This window comes from Hypanus sabinus, chromosome 1 (genome assembly GCF_030144855.1).
Source record: "Hypanus sabinus isolate sHypSab1 chromosome 1, sHypSab1.hap1, whole genome shotgun sequence".
NCBI classification, from domain to species: domain Eukaryota; kingdom Metazoa; phylum Chordata; class Chondrichthyes; order Myliobatiformes; family Dasyatidae; genus Hypanus; species Hypanus sabinus.
The window spans coordinates 126,676,440-126,692,165 of record NC_082706.1 but is presented as its reverse complement, the minus strand read 5'-3'; the positions used below and the strand labels follow the sequence as shown (position 1 = coordinate 126,692,165).

Genomic DNA, 15,726 nt, shown 5'->3' with positions numbered 1-15,726 from the left:
GCAAGGTCAGCATTTTTCAGCCGTCCATCTTTGCCCCTCAGAAGAGGGTGGTGCACTATCATTTGGAATTACTACAGTGCTTCTGGTGAGGGGCTTCCCACAGAATTCTTGGATTCAGGACTCTGGGAGCAGTATACTGAAAATGTCACTGCAAAAGGAAACAAAGTCGATAAGTAGTGAACGATTCGTACTGAAGGAAACAGGAGGGCAGAATGTTCATGGCCGGACAAAAAATTAGCGGTGGAAATATTTGTCTTTGATCACCAGGACATTTGCAGGTGAATTCCCTTTGACCTCAGTGAAGCCAGATATTAGGAGATTTGTTGCACTAGCAGCTAATTCTTAACTTTATTTATGGTTGAAGTTAAACTTCAGCATGAACCCAGCAGACAATTTGTTCAAATTATAATGAAGTACAGCAAGCATTAGATTCTGGTGTATGAAGGAGAATGTTAGAAAAACTCTGCAGTCAGGCGTCATTGGAAGAGAGAGTAAAACAGAGACAATATTCACAGACATGCGTTTGTGATTACCTTCCATTTTCAAATTGCAGTCCTCTGTAGTGTCTGCTTTTCCAAAGTAGCGAAATCCAACCATGTTAAGCGTTTATCCCATCAGTGTAAGTCAAGTCTTTTGGTTCTGGACCTTCCACAGGTTCACTTACCAGGTTCAAGACTTCTCATTAACCATTATCCTTAAAACAGGTACTCAGCTTGGGAAAGGGTGAGAGAGAACAGAAGTGAAGGTCAATGGTGAAGGGTGGAGGGGAGTAATAGGTACATTGCAGAGGGGGTTGAAGTTTCCTGGGGTCATTTCACTGGTGAGTAATTGAATTAAATCGGCTACTTGCATGGTTCTTGGTGAGGGCAAGGGGAATGTGCTATGACCAGCTGGGACTGCAAAACTGTGTGGGACATGCCAATGTTGACAGTGCCCCCAGTGCAACAGATAGTCACGATTTTACTCATCAAAGCATTTTGCAGAGTTCACTGTAAGCCAGGAGTGAAGGCTCACCATGTTGCTTACATTGACTGAGTGTGACATGCAAATAAAGCATAGCCAATTTATCATCTGCCTTAATACAAGAAGAAAGCCCTCTTTTTATATATACACCCCTCCCTCCGTCAACTCCAGGAGCTGCGGGGTATTGCACAGTAAACCACATAATTTACCTCATGCCCCGATATCGGTAGCCTAACCTCACTTATCATTTAATGTGCAGCCCAGTAACAATAGAGATATCTACACTATGATCTGTCACCTCAGCTAACTGGCAGGCTGATTCCATAAAGAAGTTTGAACCTTAGCTTTAGCACAAAAACTATCTAGTACACAATTTACAAGTCATCTACTAGTTACAGACACCCATACAAGCTGTCATTGTATTACTAAATTGAAAGTCTGAGTGTCTACCTATATTTGTTCCTATGAATGGCAGAACTCTGTTCTGTCTCTTCACTTCCAGCAATTGTTCGTTCTTATCGGTCATACATGCTTTTTATGCCATTTGTATTTTCTAACAAGGACAAACTCAAATCCAGGTTTTCTGTAAAAGCAGACCCCATCCATTACCTATGGTTGACATATATACAGAACTTTACAGCCCAGTAACAAGCTGTCTGGAGCTGTGTTTAACATCCTGTACATTACTCTTACTTCAACCTATGCATGCTTTCCTATCTCTTTCCTTCCTCTTGTATTACCTGGTTTCCTTTATGTTGCTGAACTGTTTGAAGTGCCTGGATTTTATGGGAGGCGAGCTTGCAACTGAGCAGCTTGTCCATTGTTGCTGAGCACCTTTTCCTGAAGTACTCGACTCCCACTGGTACATCGATGCATGAAATGACCCTGTACTGCTCTCGTGGTGTTTCAGGTTCAGCTGAATTGCTCCCAGCTTGAAAAGCTCGACTTCTTTAGAATAAAAGGTGAAATATTTAAGGGAACCTCAAGTGAAGTTATTCACTCAGAAAGTAGTGAGGTAGATAAGCCGGTCGGCATGGGCCTGTTCCTGTGCTGGACTGCATTATGATTCTTGTTCTGAGTTCCAACGTATGTATTGCATTTGGGCCTCAATGGCCATCTTGAATTCTAATTGAACTTCGGAGTCCTTTCAGTGAAACTATCCAGGATTAAGGCCCAAACAACAACCAGGCTCTGGTAGTGGATTTCCAAGTCATGATGGTTTGTGAGTTGCAAAGGAACCTGCACATTTCTATGTGCTAGTGAAGCTTGTCATCAGTTATAGAAGTCAGGTTTGTGGGTTTGAGAGGACTACCAAAGATCTTGGCCAAATCTTACATCAAACTATGAAATGACATAGAACCTTAGAACACTACAGCACAGTACAGGCCCTTCAGCCCTCCATGTTGTGCCGACCCATATAATCCTTTAAAAAAAAGTACTAAAGCCACACTACCCCATAACCTTCCATTTTTCTTTCATCCATATGCCTGTCCAAGAGGCTCTCAAATACCTTTGATGTTTTAGCTTCCACCACCATCCCTGGCAAGTCATTCCAGGCACTCACAACCCTCTGTGTAAAAAAAACTTACCCCTGATGTCTCCCCTAAACTTCCCTCCCTTAACTTTGTACATATGCCCTCCGGTGTTTGCTGTTGGTGCCCTAGGAAACAGGTACTGACTATCCACCCCATCTATGCCTCTCATAATCTTGTAGACCTCTATCAAGTTCCCTCTCATTCTTCTACGTTGCAAAGAGAAAAGTCCCAGCCCTGCTAACCTTGCTTCATATGACTTGTTTGCCAAACCAGGCAACATCCTGGTAAATCTCCTCTGCACCCTCTCCATTGCTTCCACATACTTCCTATAATGAGGTGACCAGAATTGAACACGATACTGTAAGTGCGGTCTCACCAGAGATTTGTAGAGTTGCAACATGACCTCTCTACTCTTGAACTTAGTCCCCCTGTTAATGAAGCCTAGCATCCCACAGGCCTTCTTAACTACCCTATCAACCTGTGCAGCGATCTTGAGGGATGTATGGATTTGAACCCCAAGGTCCCTTTGTTCATCCACACTCTTAAGTAATTGACTATTAAATCTGTACTTAGTACAGGATTATTACAGTATAGTACAGGATTAAGTACATCCATTGCACTTCCTGGCAAATCTTTGTGCAAGTTTGCTTTGGCTCCACTTTCCAATTTTATTTGATCTAGTGTGAAAGATTGTACTGAAAAATAGACCATACGCCAACTCAAATCCATTGATTTCCCATTACAGAGACAAGGTTGTTAAGCATTTTATGATGGCTGCCTTGCATTTCTTCTTCTCCCTATTCCCATTCTGCAATTCTTATTTCAAAACAGATCTGTAGACTATTCTCGAATCAAATTCAGTAGGGAATGGGATATTTTTAGAAAAATTTAAAAACGTAATCTTGTTCAGTTGGTGCTCTAGGGAAGGAGATCATCTGTGCTGAGGTAAAAAGGAGGATGTGGTAAAGTTGACATTTTCAACAGATTTGAAGATTGAAAGATAAACCATTGGACCGACTCTAATCAAAAGACTAAGCTCTCTCAAGGTGTAGAGCATTTTGTCTGAGGAATAATGACCATTTGACAACTATTTTGTAGAAGCGTACTGACTGAAGAGAATCAGTGGCCTGTTGGGCTGATATATCTGTGAGGATTTATAGCAATAAAATTAGATTGAATGCTCCACAACAATTCTGGCAATGTCCCTGTTGAAATGGCCTGTTGACATACAGTGCCATCTACAGGCAAAAGTAACAAACTATAAACATGAGATTCTGCAGATGCTGGAAATCTTGAGCAGCACAAAATGCTGCAGAAACTGCAAGTCAGGCAGCGTTTACAGGGGGAAATAAACAGTCAAAAGTTTCATGCCTGCCTGATGCTGCCTATCTTGTTGAGTTCCTCCAGCATTTTGCTCAATATTTCCAACATCTGCAGAATCTCTTGTGCCCGGGTATATTTCCAGGTTTCACCAGGATATGGCGGCAGTTGCAAGTTGATAAGACCATAACACACACAAGCAGTATTAGGCCATTTGGCCCATCAAGTCTGCTCCACCATTCCATCATGGCTGATTTATTATCCCTTTGAAATCCATCTTTCTGCCTTCTCCCACTATCCTTTGACACTGACTAATCAAGAACCTATCAACTTCTACTTTGAATGTACTCAATGGCTTGGTCTCTACAGCTGACTGTTGCAGTGAATTCCACAGATTCACTACCCTCTTGCTAAAGAAATTCCTCCTTATCTCTGTCCTAAGTGGACCTCTTCCCAGTCTGAGGTTGTGCTCTCTGATCTGAGACTCACCACTATAAGAAGCATCCTTCACTCTATCAGACCTTTCAACATTTGATAGGTTTCAATGAGATCCCCCATCATTCTTCTCATCTCCAGTGAGTACAGGCCCAGAGCCATCAAACACCCCCCATAGGTTAAACCTTTGATTCCTGGAATCATTCTCGTGAACCTCCTTTGAACTCTGTACAATGCCAGCACACCTTTTCTTAGATTAGGGACCTGAAACTGCACACAATACTCCAAATGCCGTCTGACTAATGCCTTATAAAGCCTCAGCATTATATCTTTCTCTTTGTATTCTAGTTCTCTCAAAATGAATGCTAACATTGCATTTGGCTTCCTTTCTGCCGACTCAACCTGCAAGTTAACCTTCAGTGAATCTTGCCAAGGACTCCCAAGTTAGTTAGCATCTCTAATTTTAGAATTTTCTCCCCAATTTAGAAAATATCCACACCTTTATTTCTTTCACCAAAGTGAATGACTGTATATCCCCTACACTATATTCCATCTGTCACTTCTTTGGCTGTTCCCCCAATCTGTCCAAGTGCTTCTGCAGGCTCCCTGCTTCTTCAACACTACCTGCACATCTACCTATAAATATATCTTCTGCAAACATGGCCACAAAGCTGTCAATTCCATCATCTAAGTCATTGATATATGACTTGAAAGTCCCAAATTCAACCCCTGTGGATCACCATTGGTAAGAATACAAAGTACATTTGTTAACTTAGTATGTATACCTTATGTTCTCCATACAGGCAGCCACAAAAAAAGGCACCTAATGGAACCCTCTAAAAAAGACAGTCAAACATCTAATGTCCAGAAAAATAAACCAATCATGCAAAAAGTAAAAGTGAGCAACTAACGTTCTGAGCTGTCATTCAGGAAGGTGAGCCCGCAGCCAAGGAGCCAGTCACAGCTGATTCAGGGGCTAGTCAGTTTCAGGCCATGGCCTCACCTCAGTGCAGAGATGAGTAAACCCCATGGAGCAGTGAGCTGAACACCAGTCCATCCCTCGGTTCCGTCCCTGATCTTTCCAATCTAGCCCTGCAGTTAAATCAGCCAAACCTCAGGTCATCCTCACTCTCAGATGTGAGCTGTGCTCAGCACGTTCCCTGTTCCTCACTCTGAGATGTGAGCCGTGCTCAGCACGTTCCCTGTTCCTCACTCTGAGATGTGAGCCGTGCTCAGCACGTTCCCTGTTCCTCACTCTGAGATGTGAGCCGTGCTCAGCACGTTCCCTGTTCCTCACTCTCAGATGTGAGCCGTGCTCAGCACGTTCCCTGTTCCTCACTCTCAGATGTGAGCCGTGCTCAGCACGTTCCCTGTTCCTCACTCTGAGATGTGAGCCGTGCTCAGCACGTTCCCTGTTCCTCACTCTGAGATGTGAGCCGTGCTCAGCACGTTCCCTGTTCCTCACTCTCAGATGTGAGCCGTGCTCAGCACGTTCCCTGTTCCTCACTCTCAGATGTGAGCCCTGCTCAGCACGTTCCCTGTTCCTCACTCTGAGATGTGGGCCGTGCTCAGCACGTTCCCTGTTCCTCACTCTCAGATGTGAGCCGTGCTCAGCACGTTCCCTGTTCCTCACTCTCAGATGTGAGCCGTGCTCAGCACGTTCCCTGTTCTTCACTCTCAGATGTGAGCCGTGCTCAGCACGTTCCCTGTTCCTCACTCTGAGATGTGAGCCGTGCTCAGCACGTTCCCTGTTCCTGTCTCTCAGATGTGAGCCGTGCTCAGCACGTTCCCTGTTCCTCACTCTCAGATGTGAGCCGTGCTCAGCACGTTCCCTGTTCCTCACTCCGAGATGTGAGCCGTGCTCAGCACGTTCCCTGTTCCTCACTCTGAGATGTGAGCCGTGCTCAGCACGTTCCCTGTTCCTCACTCTCAGATGTGAGCCGTGCTCAGCACGTTCCCTGTTCCTCACTCTGAGATGTGAGCCCTGCTCAGCACGTTCCCTGTTCCTCGTTCGCAGATGTGAGCCGTGCTCAGCACGTTCCCTGTTCCTCACTCTGAGATGTGAGCCCTGCTCAGCACGTTCCCTGTTCCTCACTCTGAGATGTGAGCCGTGCTCAGCACGTTCCCTGTTCCTGTCTCTCAGATGTGAGCCGTGCTCAGCACGTTCCCTGTTCCTCACTCTGAGATGTGAGCCGTGCTCAGCACATTCCCTGTTCCTGTCTCTCAGATGTGAGCCCTGCTCAGCACGTTCCCTGTTCCTCGCTCTGAGATGTGAGCCGTGCTCAGCACGTTCCCTGTTCCTGTCTCTCAGATGTGAGCCGTGCTCAGCACGTTCCCTGTTCCTCACTCTCAGATGCGAGCCCTGCTCAGCACGTTCCCTGTTCCTCACTCTCAGATGTGAGCCGTGCTCAGCACGTTCCCTGTTCCTCACTCTCAGATGTGAGCCGTGCTCAGCACGTTCCCTGTTCCTCGCTCTGAGATGTGAGCCGTGCTCAGCACGTTCCCTGTTCCTCACTCTGAGATGTGAGCCGTGCTCAGCACGTTCCCTGTTCCTCACTCTGAGATGTGAGCCGTGCTCAGCACGTTCCCTGTTCCTCACTCTCAGATGTGAGCCGTGCTCAGCACGTTCCCTGTTCCTCACTCTGAGATGTGAGCCGTGCTCAGCACGTTCCCTGTTCCTCACTCTCAGATGTGAGCCGTGCTCAGCACGTTCCCTGTTCCTCACTCTCAGATGTGAGCCCTGCTCAGCACGTTCCCTGTTCCTGTCTCTCAGATGTGAGCCGTGCTCAGCACGTTCCCTGTTCCTGTCTCTCAGATGTGAGCCCTGCTCAGCACGTTCCCTGTTCCTCACTCTCAGATGTGAGCCGTGCTCAGCACGTTCCCTGTTCCTGTCTCTCAGATGTGAGCCCTGCTCAGCACGTTCCCTGTTCCTCACTCCGAGATGTGAGCCCTGCTCAGCACGTTCCCTGTTCCTCACTCTGAGATGTGAGCCGTGCTCAGCACGTTCCCTGTTCCTCACTCCGAGATGTGAGCCCTGCTCAGCACGTTCCCTGTTCCTGTCTCTCAGATGTGAGCCCTGCTCAGCACGTTCCCTGTTCCTCACTCTCAGATGTGAGCCGTGCTCAGCACGTTCCCTGTTCCTGTCTCTCAGATGTGAGCCGTGCTCAGCACGTTCCCTGTTCCTCACTCCGAGATGTGAGCCGTGCTCAGCACGTTCCCTGTTCCTCGCTCTCAGATGTGAGCCGTGCTCAGCACGTTCCCTTTTCCTCACTCTCAGATGTGAGCCCTGCTCAGCACGTTCCCTGTTCCTGTCTCTCAGATGTGAGCCGTGCTCAGCACGTTCCCTGTTCCTCACTCTCAGATGTGAGCCGTGCTCAGCACGTTCCCTGTTCCTGTCTCTCAGATGTGAGCCGTGCTCAGCACGTTCCCTGTTCCTCACTCTCAGATGTGAGCCGTGCTCAGCACGTTCCCTGTTCCTCACTCTCAGATGTGAGCCGTGCTCAGCACGTTCCCTGTTCCTCGCTCTCAGATGTGAGCCGTGCTCAGCACGTTCCCTGTTCCTGTCTCTCAGATGTGAGCCGTGCTCAGCACGTTCCCTGTTCCTCACTCTCAGATGTGAGCCGTGCTCAGCACGTTCCCTGTTCCTCACTCCGAGATGTGAGCCGTGCTCAGCACGTTCCCTGTTCCTCACTCTGAGATGTGAGCCGTGCTCAGCACGTTCCCTGTTCCTCACTCTGAGATGTGAGCCGTGCTCAGCACGTTCCCTGTTCCTCGTTCGCAAATGTGAGCCGTGCTCAGCACGTTCCCTGTTCCTCACTCTCAGATGTGAGCCGTGCTCAGCACGTTCCCTGTTCCTCACTCTGAGATGTGAGCCGTGCTCAGCACGTTCCCTGTTCCTCACTCTGAGATGTGAGCCGTGCTCAGCACGTTCCCTGTTCCTCACTCTGAGATGTGAGCCGTGCTCAGCACATTCCCTGTTCCTCACTCTCAGATGTGAGCCCTGCTCAGCACGTTCCCTGTTCCTCACTCTGAGATGTGAGCCGTACTCAGCACGTTCCCTGTTCCTCACTCTGAGAAGTGAGCCGTGCTCAGCACGTTCCCTGTTCCTCACTCTCAGATGTGAGCCCTGCTCAGCACGTTCCCTGTTCCTCGCTCTCAGATGTGAGCCGTGCTCAGCACGTTCCCTGTTCCTCACTCTCAGATGTGAGCCGTGCTCAGCACGTTCCCTGTTCCTCGCTCTGAGATGTGAGCCGTGCTCAGCACGTTCCCTGTTCCTCACTCTCAGATGTGAGCCGTGCTCAGCACGTTCCCTGTTCCTCACTCTCAGATGTGAGCCGTGCTCAGCACGTTCCCTGTTCCTCACTCTGAGATGTGAGCCGTGCTCAGCACGTTCCCTGTTCCTCGTTCTCAGATGTGAGCCGTGCTCAGCACGTTCCCTGTTCCTCACTCTCAGATGTGAGCCGTGCTCAGCACGTTCCCTGTTCCTCACTCTCAGATGTGAGCCGTGCTCAGCACGTTCCCTGTTCCTCACTCTCAGATGTGAGCCGTGCTCAGCACGTTCCCTGTTCCTCGTTCGCAGATGTGAGCCGTGCTCAGCACGTTCCCTGTTCCTCACTCTGAGATGTGAGCCGTGCTCAGCACGTTCCCTGTTCCTCACTCTGAGATGTGAGCCGTGCTCAGCACGTTCCCTGTTCCTCACTCTCAGATGTGAGCCCTGCTCAGCACGTTCCCTGTTCCTCACTCTCAGATGTGAGCCGTGCTCAGCACGTTCCCTGTTCCTCACTCTCAGATGTGAGCCGTGCTCAGCACGTTCCCTGTTCCTCGCTCTGAGATGTGAGCCCTGCTCAGCACGTTCCCTGTTCCTCACTCTCAGATGTGAGCCGTGCTCAGCACGTTCCCTGTTCCTCGCTCTGAGATGTGAGCCGTGCTCAGCACGTTCCCTGTTCCTGTCTCTCAGATGTGAGCCGTGCTCAGCACGTTCCCTGTTCCTCACTCTCAGATGTGAGCCGTGCTCAGCACGTTCCCTGTTCCTCACTCTGAGAAGTGAGCCGTGCTCAGCACGTTCCCTGTTCCTCACTCTGAGATGTGAGCCGTGCTCAGCACGTTCCCTGTTCCTGTCTCTCAGATGTGAGCCGTGCTCAGCACGTTCCCTGTTCCTCACTCTCAGATGTGAGCCGTGCTCAGCACGTTCCCTGTTCCTCACTCTGAGAAGTGAGCCGTGCTCAGCACGTTCCCTGTTCCTCACTCTGAGATGTGAGCCGTGCTCAGCACGTTCCCTGTTCCTCACTCTCAGATGTGAGCCGTGCTCAGCACGTTCCCTGTTCCTCACTCTCAGATGTGAGCCGTGCTCAGCACGTTCCCTGTTCCTCGTTCGCAGATGTGAGCCGTGCTCAGCACGTTCCCTGTTCCTCACTCTGAGATGTGAGCCGTGCTCAGCACGTTCCCTGTTCCTCACTCTGAGATGTGAGCCGTGCTCAGCACGTTCCCTGTTCCTCACTCTGAGATGTGAGCCGTGCTCAGCACGTTCCCTGTTCCTCGCTCTCAGATGTGAGCCCTGCTCAGCACGTTCCCTGTTCCTCACTCTGAGATGTGAGCCGTGCTCAGCACGTTCCCTGTTCCTCACTCTCAGATGTGAGCCGTGCTCAGCACGTTCCCTGTTCCTCGTTCGCAAATGTGAGCCGTGCTCAGCACGTTCCCTGTTCCTCACTCTGAGATGTGAGCCGTGCTCAGCACATTCCCTGTTCCTCACTCTGAGATGCGAGCTGTGCTCAGCACGTTCCCTGTTCCTCGTTCGCAAATGTGAGCCGTGCTCAGCACGTTCCCTGTTCTTCACTTTCAGGCCATGGCCCCACTCCCTCAACTCTGCCACTTTGAATCACCCCCAAGTCTGTTGTAGCAGCTAAGCATTGACTTGTTCCCTGCTCTACAGCCTGGGTCCCATCACAGGCCTTTAATTTCCTTTCTTCTGCCCCCCTCCCTTCTTAAGGAGTGCAGTGACATTTTCAATTTTCCAGACCTCCGGAATCCTTCCAGAATCTAGTGGCTCTTTAAAGATCATTACTAATGTACTTTGAATCAATGTTCAAAGGTTCATTTATTTTCAAAGTACACAACTTGAAGTTCTTCTCGGGGTAGCCATGAAACCAAGAAAGATAAGAAAGAAGCACGATAATCAACCCCCCCCCCACCCAAATACCCCCTCCCCAAATACCCCCTCCCCTTACAAAACATGAACAAGATTGAACAGGCATATCAACCCTCCCCCCAAGTGCCTCCTACCACACAAAAAACCACTAAAAAGGGATCTTTGTACTCCCCAATCTCTTCAGTTACATCTTTTAGAAGCCTGTGGTGTAGTCCATCTGCTCCAGATGACTTACAGTATCTACCTTCAGACCTCCATAGCACTCACTTCTGCCCCCTGAAACTCTCAAATTTCTGGCATACTGCTGGTGTCTTTCATAGTGAAGACTGGCGCAAAATACTTACAAAGTTCCTCCTCCATTTTATCTTTGTTCTTCCATTACTACCTCTCCAGCATCATTTTCCAGCAGCCCACTCTTGACTCTCTTTTACTCTTTATATATTTGAAAAACTTTTGGCATCCTCTTTTATATTATTGGCTAGCTTACCTTCATATTTAATCTTTTCTCTCCTTATGGCTTTTTAATTGCCTTCTGTTGGTTTTGAAAAGCTTCCCAACCCGCTAACTTCCCACTAATTTTTGCTATAATATATGCCCTCTGTGTTGCAGTTATCCTGCCTTTCACTTCCCTTGTCGGCTATGGTTGCCTCATTCTCCTTTTAGAATACTTCTTCATCTATGTGATGTGCCTCTCCATGTTGACCCCTGAACTCCTGCCATTGCTGCTCTGCTGACATCCTGCTAGTGTCCCCTTCCAGTCAACTTTGGCCAGCTCTTCTCATGCCTCTATAATTCCTTTACTTTCCTGTAATACTGATACATCTCAACTATATACGCAATATACATAATTATAGTCACTGCTTTCTAAGGGTTCCTTTACCTTCAGCTCCCTAATTAAATTTGGTTCACTACACAACCAATCGAGAATTGCTTTTCCCCTAATGTACTCAACCACAAGCTGCTCTTAAAAACCATCTCATAGGCATTCTACAAATTCCCTCTGTTGGGATCCAGCACAACCTGATTTTCCCAATCTACCTGCATATTGAAATCCTCCATCACTATCATAACATTGCCCTGTTGACGTGCATTTTGTATCTCGCATTGTAATTTGTATCCTTGCAACTTGCACTTTCTTAACTCTACCCACAAGGATTCTACATCTTCTGATTCTATGTCACCTTTTTCTAAGGAAGTGATTGCTTTTTTAACCAACAAATTCCACCCCATCTCCTCAGCCTACCTGCGTGTCCCTTTGATACAAGATGCATCCTTGGAGGTTTAGCTTCCAACTATGATCGTCTTCCAGCCACAAGTCAGTGATGCCCGCAATGTCATCTCAGCCAATCTCTAACTGAACTGCAAGATTATCTACCTTATTACGTATATTGGATACCTTCAAATACATCTGCTTCAGTCCTGTTTATCACCCTTTTCGATTTTGTCCTCAAATTACACTGCTTGCAATTTTGTCCTATTTGTCCTATGAATGCCCTTCCAGTCTCACTCCACACTGTACTTACTTGTATGCGGACTGTCCCATCCTTGGCTCTATCATTTCAGTTCCTATCCCATGACAAATGAGTTTAAACCCTCCTCAGCAGCCCTAGCAAACATGCCCACAACATTGTTGGTCCCCCTCGGGTTCAGGTGGAACCCATCCTTTTTGTGCAGGTTATACCTTGCCCAGAAGAGATCCCAATGATCCATAAATCTGAAACCCTGTGCCCTGCACCAATTGCTCAGCCATGCATTCATCTGACTAATTATTCTATTCTTACCCTCACTGGCATGTGGCATCGGCAGCAATCCAAAGATTACTATTCTGGAGGACCTGCTTTTGAGTTTTCTATCTAACTCCCTACATCCTCTTTACGGGACATCCTCTGATTTCTCACCTATGTCATTGGTACCTCTATGTACCAGGACTTCTGCCTGTTTACCCTCCCCCTTTTGAATGCTGAGGACCTGGTCCAAAACATTCCAGACACTGGCACCTGGAAGGCAAAATACCGTCTTCAGCACACCTACAATATGCCCGCCTGCTTCCCAAACTGAGGAATCCCCTGTTATTTCTGCACTCCTCCCTTCCCTCCTGAGCACAGAGCCAGACTCACTGCCAGAAGCCCTGGTGCTGTAACTTCCCCCTGCCAGGTCATCCCTCCCCAATAGAATCCAAAGTGGTGTATTATTGTTGAGGGGAATGGCCTTGGGGCACCGTGCACTGGCTGCCTATTCCCTTTCCATCTCCCAGGTACCCGTCTCCGGCAACTGAGGCATAACTACCTCCCAGTAGCCCCTATCTATCACCTCCTCATTCTCCCATATGAGCTGAAGGTCAAGAAGCTGCAGTTCCACTTCCTTAACCTGATCTCTTAAGATGCTGCAGCGGGGTGCACTTTCTGCACACGTAGTTATCAGGGAGACTGGAGGTCTCACATCTCACACAAGGAAAATAACTCTGGACCCATTCTCAGTGCATTAGCTGTATACTAACAGAATAAATGCTTACTGGTAGCTTATTTTGAACCTCCACCTGTTCTTGCTTAAGCCTTTTGAGCCAAAGCTGTTACCACTATAATGCTGCCCTACTCCAAAAATGGCCACTTCTTAAACCTCCTTTCTCAGTCCTGATGGGACTTGTATTTTTCAAACGGCTCTTGCTTTGCAAGATAAGATGTCAGGTTTTTCACTCACTCCTTCAAACAATAATTCAGTCCCAACAAGACTTGTATTTTTTAAATGGCTCCAGCCCTGCATGATGTTGTTCTCGCACTCTCTACTCGAAGCAATGGCTCATGTTGCAATTTTAAATAGTTCCCACTCTGCAAGATGTCTCTCTTTCACTCAGTACTTTAACCGGTGACTCATTCCCGGTAGTTTTCAAATGGCTCCCACCCTGCAAGATGTCACCCAGTCAGACCGCAACTGTGGAGAGGAATACCCAGTCAAAGTTTCAGGCCAAGACTCTTCCTCAGGACTGGAAAGGAAGAGCTCAGAAGACAGAATAAAAAGGTGGGGGGAGGGGAAGGAGTACAAGCTGTCAAGTGACAGGTGAGACTAGGTGAGGAGGAAGGTTGGTGAGTGGGGGAGTGGGAATGAAGTAAGAAGCTGGGAGGGCTGAAAGGCTGAAGAGGAAGCAATCAACACTTAGAGGGTGGGGGGGGGGGGCGGAAAGCAGCAAGTTACAAGAAACTCTTTCCTGAGATCAGATCAGGCTGACTTATCCTTTGTATTTCAGCTTGTGACTGCAATATGAATGGTTCGTATAGTGAGGTGTGTGACTTCACATCTGGTCGTTGCCAATGCAAGTCCAATGTTCTGGGGCAGAAGTGTGACAAGTGTACGGTGCGTATTTATAATTTGGATTAACGTTTACTGTTAACAACTATTCATGTCTTAATTAAATAGAAATGCAGATGTGTGAAAGTTTATCCCAGTTTCACGATGCTTGACCAATGGAACCGAAGTTCAATACACTTAATACATTTAGCAGAGGTGATTGAGAACAAACTTCTCCCAACAGAGTTTAATGTAGAAATTACAGAGATGTGCAGCAAAGGATGTCCTCAGCCTGTCCACACCAGCTAAATGTGGGGATATGTAGGTAGTTAATTTCCCATCACTTGCTTCACAAACTTGTAAGGCAGTGTCACTTGCAGTGGTTAGTGCTGGTTTTGAATTTTGAATTCAGAGGAAGTTTCTGCCTCCTACACACAGTCAATGAGTTCCAGATCATTACAACCCTTTGGTAAGAAGAAAATCCTTAAATCTGCCAATTAACAAAACTGGTACTTTAAATCAGCCTATGTATCTCTTTTGTCACACATACTAAACAACAACTGGAATGTACACGACTCACACGTATCAAACCTTTAAATCTATTAGGTGGCAGAATACAAAGTTTAAATCCAAACTTTTAACACAAAACAATAGCTCTGTTGTTCAAATAAAAAGCAGATCGCTGAATCCTTACATCACGACAAAAGCACCTAATTCATTTTACACTCTGTAGCCTGGGACATCTGTTGAAAGATCTTTAGGTTTGTAATTTTTTTTAAAGTTCTAACAGGGGAACTGATCTGACTTAATAATTAGGCATTTTGATATGGCTTCAAATGAGACTCATTATGCCTTATTCTGCGGCTTTTATTCATGTGAAGTATTCAAATTCAAGGAAAACAAAAGATAGCTCACAGAGGCTTCTGGGTTATAAATTTATTGAACAATTTAGGTGTCACAGAAGCTGAAAGCAAAGCATCCCGCTTGTCAGGCCCAGTATAATATTTGGCAATCGTTCTCATTCAGCAATTGTTTCCACCTTGTATAAAGTAGGAGCCTTGTGCTTTCTAGCCTCAGCTTTTACTTTGGTCTTTGTCAGGATGGACGAGTGTTGGGTGAAGAACTACACCTACCAATAACCTGTCAAAGGTTGATCTAGTGAATAAAAAATTTCACATAGAAAATCCTTCGAAAGAGGACAGCAATATTGTAACTTGGGTTGATGGAACTTGGGTTGATATAACTCTACAAATTTCCGCAAGGTGGGCTCCCAGTTACGGTTACCCAATGCCAATGATTTTCAAAGGAAGTAATATTTTTCCATACGAAGGCAGGGCATATGGCAGTGCTGTTCTGGAAACTCATGGCTGGTCTAACTTTAACTCTACTTTTCTGATGCCTGATTTATTAAATTAGTGGTCACCAACCTTCTTAAGCCCAAGGTCCCCTACCTCGGCCTTAGTGAAAGGCACGATTGACCTACTAAATCGGTTAATCATGCGCATGTGCACTGGGCAGAAAAGGACAGAAATAAAACCCCGCAACCCGGAAATAGAAGTAATGTATGTACACTGTGTAGTTCCACTTAACAGAATCGGGAAGATTAAGCCAAAACCGATTTGTAGAGAAAAAAAATTCAGCACGTAGACGCATGCGCGCACACGTGCCTGCGCAGGGCTTCATGGTCATGGTAGTCTTTCTCGGGGTAAACACGTGTCCCGTAATTGACTGCTACTTTTGTCCCTTATTTGGGAATGAGAAATTTGACTCATAACTGCAGACAGCTAGTCTGAGACAGTCTGTGAGGTGTCTGTCAGTAAGACAGCTCCTGTACTTAGATTTCATAATTTTCATCTGTTGCAGTACAGTGCCCTCACAAAGCTCCTGACAGGCTGAATATTCGAATGGACAGTTTCCTTTGTTAGACTGAATGTTGAATCTGCCACGTTTTTCCAGTGTTTTGTATCGGTAAACTGTTACTGAGACACTAGTATAAGTTTCAGAGGTACGCAAGATAATGGCACCACTGCTTTTTGTTTCCCAGTT

The 15,726-nt window shown here is 47.1% G+C and overlaps 1 protein-coding gene across 2 annotated transcripts in view; it reads left to right on the top strand.

Annotated features, from left to right (window-relative positions):
• The window catches only part of lama1 (laminin, alpha 1), a 340,811-nt gene that overhangs the window by 166,293 nt on the left and 158,792 nt on the right, over positions 1-15,726 (top strand). For both annotated transcript variants that reach the window (XM_059975999.1, XM_059976007.1), the window contains one exon: positions 13,640-13,746. In XM_059975999.1, coding sequence (XP_059831982.1) covers positions 13,640-13,746 — 107 coding nt within the window. The remainder of the gene's footprint in view (positions 1-13,639; positions 13,747-15,726) is intronic.